At 28.6% G+C, this 12,703-nt stretch overlaps 3 protein-coding genes across 3 annotated transcripts in view; 2 read left to right on the top strand and 1 right to left on the bottom strand.

Moving 5' to 3' along the window:
• Window positions 1–12,703, bottom strand: part of LOC130895473 (purine nucleoside phosphorylase-like) — a 320,652-nt gene that overhangs the window by 140,433 nt on the left and 167,516 nt on the right. The gene's annotated exons all lie outside the window — the stretch shown is intronic.
• LOC130895471 (zinc finger protein 569-like) lies at window positions 991–4,705 on the top strand. The gene is made up of 2 exons (XM_057802777.1): window positions 991–1,577; window positions 2,360–4,705. The coding sequence occupies exons 1-2, from the start codon at window positions 1,277–1,279 to the stop codon at window positions 3,205–3,207; spliced, it is 1,149 nt and encodes a 382-aa protein (XP_057658760.1). The 5' UTR covers window positions 991–1,276; the 3' UTR covers window positions 3,208–4,705.
• The window catches only part of LOC130895818 (uncharacterized), a 30,625-nt gene continuing 22,678 nt past the window's right edge, over window positions 4,757–12,703 (top strand). Inside the window, exons 1-4 of the mRNA XM_057803368.1 lie at window positions 4,757–5,782; window positions 6,492–7,701; window positions 9,410–9,729; window positions 11,171–12,426. Of these exons, the coding sequence (XP_057659351.1) occupies window positions 5,482–5,782; window positions 6,492–7,701; window positions 9,410–9,729; window positions 11,171–12,426 (3,087 nt within the window). The 5' untranslated portion in view covers window positions 4,757–5,481. The remainder of the gene's footprint in view (window positions 5,783–6,491; window positions 7,702–9,409; window positions 9,730–11,170; window positions 12,427–12,703) is intronic.

The raw sequence follows: 12,703 nt of genomic DNA, 5'->3' as shown, positions 1-12,703 counted from the left end.
CCTGAAAATGGAAGTTTAAGGAAATAAAAAGTAAAAACAAAAAATCGAGTCCAATACATAACAACTAAATCAACATAAAATCACAAAACAACCACATATACAATAGCAATGTATATTAAGTAGTTTCTCGATATAATCACAGTGGCGCTGTCATCTGAGAAGCGAAAAGTCGATGGAATATTAATTTTGGTATACACGTTGTGTGATCCATTTCAACTTGCTGCTTCGATTCATTTTGTTATTATACAGCTCGAATGAGTACTCAGTCAAGTTGTTTTGGAAAATGTCTCAAATTAAGTTTCGCGATGTTATAAAATTTTTGAGTAAGGGAGGATTAATATCAACACAGAATAGGGGCTGATTGCGATGACTTGGGTCCATTATTTTCAGCAATTAGAAATGTCCCTAAGTTTCAGTAAGTTCTGCGCATCTTTTGCGCGCATGAAGCATGCGTAATATAGATAGTGTCTGGAACGAGAGAGAAAATGAATAATGTCGGCACCGTAACGTAGGGACGTTTTTTCCCATACCAACTGTTCATATAGGAATATTACATATATAAATTAAAGAACTATATATTTTATAATCTGATTATGTATAGAATACCAGCTGAAAAAATAAAGCCCAAAGTTTACAATATTTATTAGAAATTAACCCCTTATTGTGAAAATTGAATCACCTTCACATGGAATGTATCATATTATGGTTATTATTTTAATCGATGAAGAAAATTTTTTTTCTATTGTTTTAATTTCATTTCTCTCCTGTTAGCATTCAACATTTCTCTCATCCATAGAAAATAGAATCACCAAATTAAACTTGAAGTTATTAGTTAAAGAAAAAAAAAATGCATTCACTTGTTTAAATTAGACTGTATTTTCATAAAAACAGCGAAACTAAAAGTTAACGAGGAGAAAACCAAGTTCTTGAAAATGACGAATCTTAAAACGTATGAAAATAAAAGAAATCTTAGAGTGGAATTAGATCTGTCTTGGAACAGTTATCAAAGATAATGGTGATAACGGGAAATAATAAAGAATTATCACACATTCTATAATCTTAAAATGTATTGAACACCCCCCGTAAAATAAAGTTACAAATTTCAAACTTTTTCTGTGGTTGTGTGGAATGTGGTTGATCTATGGTTTCAACTAACCTACTTTTACAAGTATTGTGGTTTTACGTGACTTTTTATCATAATGGTTATTAATACAGTTTTTTACTAATTTTATTTAATTAAGAACACGGAAATACAGGAAAGGTTATTAACGAAGAAATGGATGTCCAAAATGTTAAAGAAGAAATTGATGCATACGATGATTTTCTGTCTAAGATACATGTAAAACAAGAATTAATTGACGAAGTATCCGCAATAAAAATTGAAAATATAAATGAACAAATAAATGGAATTTATCCAATCAAACAAGAAATCAACGATGACATGAATACAAATAAAATATTTCATAACAATGGAGATGTAAGTAATAAAACAAAAAGGAACATACTCAGTACCCACATCATATTAAAGAAACTGGAATATTCAAAAGTTTCCCATAGAAAGCGAATCAAATCAAAAGGTTAGTTGAAATTACTTGTGGCTGCTTTAGTGTTACATATAAGTCTTAAGTATTTTTTTATTCAATAATAAGAGCAAGGTTTCATTTTCAATTATTGCACAATACTAAAATATTTCAATATCAATTAAAACCCAAAACTAGAGAGATTATTAATATAACCGAAAGTTTAACGGTGTTATACTTGGTATGGTATGAAATATGCCTTATTTGTTTAAAATTTCATGTTCTTGATTCCAATGACAACTTTTCAATTTATATATGGGAAATTGGGAACTATAATATTCTGCAATAAGTACAACATTTTATGTGTTTTATAATATCTTTTTCTGTCAGTTTAAGAAGTAGTTATACAAATTTTAAATTGCTTCCTGATACAAATATATGAATAATTGTTGTTATTGGCACTTGGAATTATTGCAAACAGGAGATTATTTTTTGATAGCCAAGCAGCCATTAGAGCTCTGAGCTCCAATTACTGGAACAATCTATAGAAGTTAAGACAAGCAAAGATACTCATGGAAAACTAAAACAATCATAACTATTTTCTCTTATTATCATAATGTAGCTCTTGACTGGGCAATAAGCACACTTTTTTTCTATTATTCCAGGATTTATGTGTTTTTTTAATTATTTAGGTTTCTTTTCCAATTTCTAGACATTTATGTATTAATTTCAAACTCCATTTTACTTGCATACTACTATTTATACCAATAATATGCGTATGTCTATAAATATTTTAATTCTTTCAACAAATTATATTTGTTGAAATTTGTCTTTAACAGTTCTAGGATTGATGCGAGATGGAAAATATATTCAACCAAATGCTATGGGGTTAATGATATGTGTATATTGTGGAAAATTATACACAAAACAAGTGGAATTGTTATGCCACATAAAAATCAATCATTGTATAAAAGGAAACAATTTTTATAAGATGAAAATTCACCATAAAAGTAAAAGTGATTCATGTATTACGAAAAATCTTGATATAAAAGATGAAATTGAAGTAGTTGAACATGAAATGAAAATGGAACTGCAGAATACCACAAACCAGTTGGATCAATCAAATCTAACTAATTCAAATATACATTCACATTCTTACACAAGAACAAAACCATTCAAATGTGACATTGGTAGGAAACTATTCTCTAGTAATTTTCAAATGTATGGTCACACAGGAGAAAAGCCATTCAAGTGTGATATTTGCTATAAAACTTTTTCGCAGAGCAGTGGTTTGAAGAGACATTTACGTAGTCATACAGGAGAAAAACCATTTGAATGTGACATTTGCTTAAAAACTTTTTCACACAAGGGTAACTTGAAGACACATTTGCGTAGTCATACAGGAGAAAAACCATTCAAATGTGACATTTGTTTGAAAACTTTTCCTCACAAGGGTAACTTGAAGACACATTTCCGTAGTCATACAGGAGAAAAGCCATTTAAATGTGACTTTTGTTTGAAAACTTTTCCACATAAAAATACTTTGATGACACATTTACGTAGTCATACAGGAGAAAAACCATTCAAATGTGATATTTGTTTAAAAACTTTTTCAGATAGAAGTAATTTGATGAGACATTTACGTAGTCATACAGGAAAAAGTAATTCTAATGTGACATTTGTTTGAAAACTTTTCCTCATAAGGGTAACTTGAAGACACATTTCCGTAGTCGTACAGGAGAATAGCCATTCAAATGTGACTTTTGTTTGAAAACTTTTCTACATAAAAATACTTTGACCACATATTTACATAGTCATACAGGAGAAAACCAATTCAAAATATTTGTTTAAAAACTTTTTCAGATAGGAGTAATTTCATGAGACATTTATGTAGTCATACAGGAAAAAGTCATTCTAATGTTATATTCGTTTGAAATCATTTTCATGGAAAATTCATTTGAAGAAATGTTTGCGAATCATACAGAACAAAAATGGTTTAAGTTTAATATTTGTTTAAAAAATTTTTCAGAGTATTTGAGGATACATTTGATTATTCATATAGAAAAAACAGGAAATATGACATATTTGTGAAAACTTATTCATAGATACTTAAATAGTTCATAGATAAATAGATACAGGAGAAAATACATGCAATTTTTATATTTGTTTGAAACCATTTTCTAATGAAAATAGTTTAAAATAAATATGTGTAGTCACACATTAGAATAGATATTCAACATTCCTGTATACTTATTCTTACAATGATGGATAATTGAAAAAACATGAAGTATTAATATAAAATAAAAATTAAGAAATGAATATTTCATCATTATTCAATGCACTTTTTATACTTAGTTTTTTGTACTGTATTTTTTTCATATTTTTTGTTTGTTTTATCATCTTTACATAATTTAATATGGGAAATTCATATTTTTTTTATAACTCCTAGTTATAACTTTAATCTGCCGCCTAGCTGGACATAGGCGTTCTTAATTTATTTTATTTTATATTTAAACAGAATACACGCAGTTTATTTTATAATATATAATTTTACTTCTCGACTCGCTAAGGTTACAAAAAATCTTCTTTTTCACAACATTATTCTTATTATACTAAACTACTAAAAAGGCCACTGATAAAATAGGAACATATTAAGTATTACCTTTCTTAACAGGCGCTTGTTATGATTTCAAGAGTATTACTTCCATGAGTGATTCTCAAGTTATTATTCTAAATTATGTTAACCCTCAACTACTATAGTCTAATAACACTCATATAAGTACTATCGTGAGGTCTCAATTTTTTCAACAGATCTAAACCCATCTAAAGTAATTGAACATTTTTTACAATTTAAATGTTTGTATGAGTTTATAGAACACACATATTTAGTTTAAAAAATATATTTTTTCCTACGACTACTTATGAAAATGATAGATTGCATACTCATTTTTATTTAAGAAAGTAGCTTATTCCACACATGTACTAAAAAACAACATACATACATATATCGAAATGCTTATTTTTCTTATGTTATATATGGTCTCGAACGATAAGGGAATACACGAATACAACATGAAGCTGGCTGGGTGCCGAAAGGCAAAAGGGCAAATTTAAGAAGACCGAAGAAGTAGACAATATGATTTTTTCATGTTATATTAGTGTTTACAATAAAAATTAAAAGTTTGTTGTGATTTTTGTTCAAATAGATACTAGTGTATGCAAGATAATTTAAACGTTAAAATTAAGTGTTATTACTATTGTTGGGTTATGTATAAATACCATTACAAAATAAAATTACGTAACTATCATAATGTAAAGACTACAAGGTGTTCTATAGCGCACATTGGCTCTTGAGAGATGCGTAGAAGGAGTCGAAAATGAGCCCTCGGGAAGAACACACCTTGTAGTCTTTACATCATGTTAATGTTTTGAAATATTTTTCAACGGAAAACAGCAAGCGAATATCTCGACTAAAGCTTTGCAAATCTTAAATTTTCACTAATTGTCCCTAAGCTGATTCATAATCAATAATTAACGGAGAAGTTTTGAACGCGGAGCTGTTACTGACAATCTAGAATTGATTTAAACGCGAACGAAAATTTTGAAGGATCGCATGAAATCTGTCCCATATCTGGTTCGGATTACACTTTTGTATCAAAACTACTTCGCTTTCAGAATTTCAGTGAGCGTAGTCCGAATTATTATTGTAGTAATCAGATCATAATCGAGTCTATGTTTTGTGTCAAGTTTCTAACCACAGAACATACCCTTTTGTTCTGTGTTTTTAACCATATATGTAATACATATATGGTTTTAACAAAATGTGAATATTTTTTTGTTGATAAACTGTTGATATATTGACATTTCTAATTGTTAAAAAAGTGATAATTATAACATTTGTTTTACTTAATAATTTCAAATAATAGAAAAAATGGAAAGATAACAGGTTATATACAAAGAAATGGATATACAAATGTTTAAAGAAGAAATTGATATCCACGATGATTTTCTGTCGAATATCGATATAAACCAAGAATCAATTGATGAAGTATCCGCAATAAAAATTGAAAATATAAATGTACAAATAAATGGAATTCATTCAATCAAACAAGAAATCAATGATGACTTGAATACAAATAAAATATTTGATAACCATGTGGATGAAACTAATAAAACACAAACGAATGTTCTTAATACAAGCAAAATCATGAGAAACAAAGGATATTTCAAAATTGACCATGGAAAGAGAACTAAATCAAGAGGTTAGTTGGACTGATTTATGATCGCTTAAGTGCTTCACATAACTCATTAGTATCTATATATTAACCCCAATATCCACAGTCGATCGCCATGGATTCTCTAGACTTTTGCTTTACAATAGGTAGAAATTGTAAAGCATAGACGCTATGCTCTATGCTTTAAATTCCTCACATACTTGTATTTTGTTATTGCAAAAGGGTGACGACTTTCTAGATATGGTCAACATCATATCTCTCAAATTTAAGTGGGTCGTGTTGTAATTTGTTGGTATTTGCATAATGTCATCTAACGATCTTTTTGAATAATGGGTAATAAGAGAGATTTTGAATTTTCATTTAACTTCAAACAATCAAAACATTACATTATTAATTGGAAGAATATTTTTGATTTGTTTCTAAACTAAACTAAAAAGTATAAGAGACATTTGACTGTTTTGAGATACTTTTCTCTATCAGTTTAAAAAGTACATAAGGAAATTTTAAACAGGTTTCCAATTGTGACACAAATAAATGAATAATTGTTATTGTTGGTCCTTATCATTATTGTGTAAATCTGGGTGGGTTACATCCACATTTAATTTCTGCTATTTCTTAGAGATATTTTTTATGTGCTTATTCAATAGGAATTTGATTCCCGGTTATTCAACTGCACTTGTTACAATAATTTTGTTATAAGCAAATTACAAATTTTCTAACAACATGTCTTTACCAGTTACAGGACTGATAAGAGATGACAAATATATCCAACCAAATTTTAGGGGGTTTATGATATGTGTATATTGTGGGAAATTATACACGAAACAAGTAGAATTGTTATACCACTTAACAATAAACCATTGTATGAAAGGAAAAAAATTTTATAAGATGCACAATGAAAATAAAAGTGATACTTGCATTACGGGTAATGTTGATATAAAACATGAAATTGAAGTAGTTGAACATGAATTGAAAGTGGAGCTGCAGGAAACCATGAATCAGTTGGATGTTACTGATAATTTAAACACATTTGTACATGAGGGTTCAAAACCATCTGTAAAAGGAGCTAATTCAAATATGCCATTGAATACTTACATTGGAGCCAAATCATTCAGATGTGATATTTGTATGAAATTATTCACATATAAAAACTGTTTGAACAAACATATGATTATGCACACAGAAGAGAAACTATTCAAATGTAACATTTGTCTCAAAACTTTTTCACGGAAAAGTGGTTTGAAGATACATTTGCAAAGACATACAGGAGAAAAGCAATTTAAATGTGACATTTGCATGAAATATTTTATAAACAAAAGTAGCTTGAAAATACATTCACGAAGTCATACAGGTGAAAAGCCATTCAAATGTGAAGTTTGTTTAAAAACTTTTTCTCATATAAGTAATTTGAAAACTCATTTACGAACTCATACAGGAGAAATGCCATTCAAATGTGACATTTGTATGAAATATTTTTCACATAAAAATAGTTTGAATATACATTTACAAAGTCATACGGGTGAAAAGCCATTCAAATGTGACATTTGTTTCAAAACTTTTTCACAGAGAAGTAATTTGAAAATACATTTACGAACTCACACACGAAAAAAGACGTTCAAATGTGACATTTGTATGAAATATTTTTCACGTAAAGGTAGTTTGAATATACATTTAAAAAGTCATAAAGGTGAAAAGCCATTCAAATGTGACATTTGTTTTAAATCTTTTTCGCAGACATGTATTTTGAATACTCATTTACGTAGTCATACAGGAAAAAAGCTATTGAAATGTGACATTTGTTTGAAATCTTTCTCAAAAAAAAGTATTTTAAATTCACATTTGAATATTCACGCAGAAGAAAATCCATATAAATGTGGCATTTGTATGAAATCATTCACACATAAAATTAGTTTGATTATACATTTTCAAATTCATACAGAAGACAAGTGATCAAATGTGCCATTTGCTTGAAATCTTTCTTGCATAAAGACAGTTTGAATCAACATTTGCTTAAACATACAGAATTAATACAATCTGATTGAAATTGCTCGTAGAGGAAGTATATTAAAACAAACATTTGCTATATGAAATGTATTTATTTAAAAGTTAGACAAGACATAAACAATCAGAGCTCATCATCTCTCATGAAGTACCATCTTTGGACAAAGCTCTCATAATATTTAACAAATACTGGTTGATTGTGAGGATTTGAAAAACCAACAGCTTATATGGATGTAACTAATTCTACCAAGAAGAGCAATTATTAACTTTCAGGGGGAATCAAAAACCCTCCAGATAATTAACTTTTCGGTGATTGAGACTAATATTATAGTCCACCTAACACTTCTGAATACTGAATAAATCATTTTTTGAGAAGATAAACTGATTGAAATTTTCTTTTATTTCCTTGCTAAAATAAACATTATCATTTTGCTTGTGATACATTAAATAATTTCCAAACAATACAAAATTCTAAATACTCGAATTATTTTTTAAATTTAATATTCAAATATATTGTATTATTGTATAATAATGCAATTAATATCAAACGGAAAAATTAAGGAAAGTGTATAAGATGGCATATGAATTTTAAACTGGTAAAAGTGGTTATCAATAATTATAAATAAATACCATCCTTTTGTAACATTAGATACCCAATAACCTTCATTATTCGCTCTTGAGTAATGTACTATTAAACACAGGAACGGTCATTACTTACAATGGTAATAAATAAGTAATTTTTGTAGGTTATGCTTTAAATTCCAATTGAAAACGGAACGCAACGTTCCTCAGGATCCGCAATCTGTTGATAGGTGATCTATCTTGGGTCCTAAACTCTTTAAAACCCATATATGTAATACTCCTAAATTGACAGTTGTTTTGGGAAAAAACGTCCCTATGTTACGGTGTCGACAATATTCATTTTCTTTCTCGTTCGAGACATTTTATCTATACTGCGCATCCTTGAGAATGCGCAGAACCGAGCTGGAACCTCGGAGGATAGAGAAATCGTTGCCATTATGTCTTCAATAGTCGGAACTTATAGAAACTGTCCATGTAGAAGTATTACATATATGCTAAAACCACAGAAATAATACTCCTTCAATACTGGTGAAAAAACAAGACAGATAATGAGTCTAGATGATAATGAGCTTGCACAATCATGTATCACATTCTTATAAAATATTTTCGTTTAAATAAAACGCTGAGAACAAGATTTGGACACATCGCAGATATGAAAATCGGAAGATTGAGCTTCGATGAGTGTGCATTCAAAATTTTTCCAATGACATTGGGGATTGTCAATCGACTGTTTTCTATCCTAGTTCGATTTTATTTGTATACAGACCTCTTCAATACATAATACACTTTTTTAATATAATTCCAAGCAAGGGACTGAGGAATTTGATGGCTTTATTCATTTCTGATATATCTATGGTTCACAATAAGACTTTTTGGTGGATGTCACAGAGCATATCTACCATGGTATGTTCTGTGGTGAACGTAATCATGTTCTTGTTAATCATCTGTCCAAGGTTGTAACAAAATATTTATATTTTTTCTATGGTAGTTACTAACCTACATGTATTGATGTGTTAAGTGGCTTATTAATAAAATAATGGTTATTAATACATTTCTTTACAAATTATATTGATACGGAAATACAAGAATTATTAACGAAGAAATGAATCTCCAAAGTGTTAAAGAAGAAATTGATACATATGATGATTTTCTGTCTAAGATCGATGTAAAACAAGAAGTAATTAATGAAGTATCTGCAATGAAAATTCAAAATACAAATGGAATTCATTCAATCAAACAAGAAAGCAACAATGTCTTGAATACAACTAAAATATTTGATAACAATGTGGATGTTACTAATAAAACAAAAGGGAAAATTCTCAGTACTCACATTATACTAAACAAACCGGGATATTCAAAAGTTGCCCTTAGAAAAAGAATCAAATCAAAAGGTGAGTTAAACTGTTATATGGCCAATTTAGTGTTACAGATAAAACTCTTTTATGTTTTATTCCATAATGAGGAGCTAAATTTAACTAGTTATGGATTTAAATTTTCATTTATTGCTAAAATATCTCATAATTAATTAAAAACCAATAACTAGAGAGATTATCAATATAATTTAATTTTTAACAGTGTTATATGTTAGGTATGAAATATACTTATTTCAAATTTCTCAATGTTCTTAATTCCAATTTATATATGGGAAATTATAATAATCTGCAATATCTTTCTCTATCAGCTTAAGAAGTATTTATAAAAATAGTAAACAGCTTTCTGATACGAATAATTGATGAATTGTTATTGTTGGCCTTTGGAATTATCACAAACAGAAGATTATTATCTCTGATAGCCAAGCAGGCATTAGAGCTCTGAGTTCTAATGTCATACGATCCAAGCAGGTTTGCTAATGCCCTTATCATCATGCTGCAGCTTTTCTATTATTCCAGGATATTTTTCATGTGCTTTTTTTCAAATTATCTACTTGTCCTATAACAAGACACTATTGTATTAATTTCCAACCCCATTTTATTTTTTCATGCCATGTTATATAACTATAATATACATATATTAGGTTGCTCGTTATTTGTTATTTCCCAAATTGTGTTTTGGTCTGTAAACACTCCACAATTTTTAGGTTATGACCTAAATATCAGACCCAAACCAACTATTAATATTCACATTAACCTGTGCCTAAATTATAGAACATTTCCCATTTAAATAACATGCGATTTTTGCAGTTAATTTTGTTCCACTGAAACAAATGTAGCTAAAAATACTGAAGCAGGTATTTATAGTAGGAAATTTGAGGTTATACAAACATGATCTAAATGCTACTTTTGATAAAATTTACCTTTTAAAAGTTTTTGAATGATTAAGTTGTATAACTGTCTGAAGTTATAATTGTATATCTACCAAGAATATTTTTTCAAATTTATGTAGAAGTGCGTTATTATGGTATGGCATATTGGAGTTAATCCATAATTTTATAGCAAACAAAAAGCAATATTAAAAAAATAGGAAAATTATTAATTCAACTGTGAATACAACTTTATCATTGAATAACTTTTGAAGATAGATTTTATCGAAAAAAGCATTTTTTTGTAGGGCAATAAATTGAATTTTCTACAAGTAATAGGTGCTTAAGTATTTTAAGCTACACTTGTTACAGTGGTAACAACATTAAAGGCAAAATTTTTATGGGAAGTGTAATATGATTTAGGCACGGGTTAATGTCAATATTATGGCTGGTATGGGTATTATTTTTTTTTAAGTCATAAGCTAAAAATTTGAGGAATGTTTGCAGACCAAAATCCAATTTAGGACATAACGGATAACCTGATAAATATTTTAATCCTTTCAACAAATTATTTAAAAATTTATCTTTAACAGTTACAGGACTGATAGATGGCAAATATATGGAACCAAATGCTGTGGGGTTAATGATATGTGTATATTGTGGGAATTTATACACGAAACAATTAGAATTGTTATGGCACTTAGCAATGAATCATTGCATAAAAGTAAAAAATTTTTATAAGATGAAAATTCACCATAAAAGTAAAAGTGATACATTTATTATGGAAAATATTGATATAAAAGATGAAATTGAAGTAGTTGAACATGAACTGAAAGTAGAACTGCAGGATACCACAAACCAGTTGGATCAATCAATTCAAACTAATAAAAATACGCATTTACATAGTTACACTACAACAAAACCATTCAAATGTGACATTTGTAGCAAACCATTCTCTTATAAAAGTAATTTAAATATACATATGCATAGTCACACAGAAGAAAAGCCATTTAAATGTGATATTTGTTACAAAACTTTTACACAATTAAGTTATTTGAAGACACATTTGCGTAGTCATACAGGGGAGAAGCCTTTCAAATGTGACATTTGTGGGAAACTATTCTCTTATAAATGTAATTTAAATATACATATTCATAGTCATACAGAAGAAAAGCTATTTAAGTGTGATATTTGTTACAAAACTTTTTCACAGTCAAGTTATTTGAAAACACATTCTCGTATGCATACAGGAGAAAAGCCATTCGAATGTGACATTTGTTTGAAAACTTTTTCAGATAGAAGTAATTTGAAGAGACATTTGCGAATTCATACAGGAGAAAGGCCATTCAAATGTGACATTTGTCTGAAAACTTTTTTAGATAAAAGTCATTTGAAGATACATTTGCAAAGTCATACAGGAGAAAAGCCATTCAAATGTGACATTTGTTTAAAAACTTTTCTAAATACAAGTAATTTAAAGACACATTTGAGTATCCATACAGGAGAGAAGCCATTCAAATGTGACATTTGTTTGAAAACTTTTTTACGTACAATTGATTTGAAGACACATTTACGAAGTCATACAGGAGAAAAGCCATTCGAATGTAACTTATGTTTGAATACTTTTTCACACATGAGTAATTTAAAGAGACATTTGCGTATCCATACAGGAGAAAAGCCATTCAAATGTGGCATTTGTTCAAAAACTTTTTCAGATAGAAGTAATTTGAACCAACATTCACTTAGTCACACAGGAAAAAATCCATTTAAATGTGAAACTTGTTTTAAAACTTTTTTACAGTTCAGTGATTTCCAGACACATTTGTGTATTCATACAGAAGAAAAGCTATTCTAATGTGACAAAAGTTTGAAAATTATACGAGTAATTTGAATGTTAGTTTTATCTATTTTTATGTTTGTATTTTATTTTATTTTTTTTTCACTACTAAGACTAAGGTCACATTATTCACCATTCAAGTGTGATATTTATTTTAAAGTTTTTCATAGAAATGAAATTTGAGGACACATTTGAGTACTCATATAGAAGAAAAGCCAAATGTGACGTTTGTTTGAAAACTTTAGATATAAATAGATACAGGGGAAAAATTTTAGATATGTTTGATAGC

Source organism: Diorhabda carinulata, chromosome 6 (genome assembly GCF_026250575.1).
Source record: "Diorhabda carinulata isolate Delta chromosome 6, icDioCari1.1, whole genome shotgun sequence".
Taxonomy (NCBI): Eukaryota; Metazoa; Arthropoda; class Insecta; order Coleoptera; family Chrysomelidae; genus Diorhabda; species Diorhabda carinulata.
This window is presented reverse-complemented; position numbering and strand designations above follow the sequence as displayed.

Coding starts and splice junctions, on each gene's coding strand:
- LOC130895471 (XM_057802777.1), top strand. CDS start 1,277: ATGGATGTCCAAAATGTTAAAGAAGAAATTGATGCATACGATGATTTT. Junction 1,578..2,359: donor AAAGCGAATCAAATCAAAAG/GTTAGTTGAAAT, acceptor TGTCTTTAACAG/TTCTAGGATTGATGCGAGAT.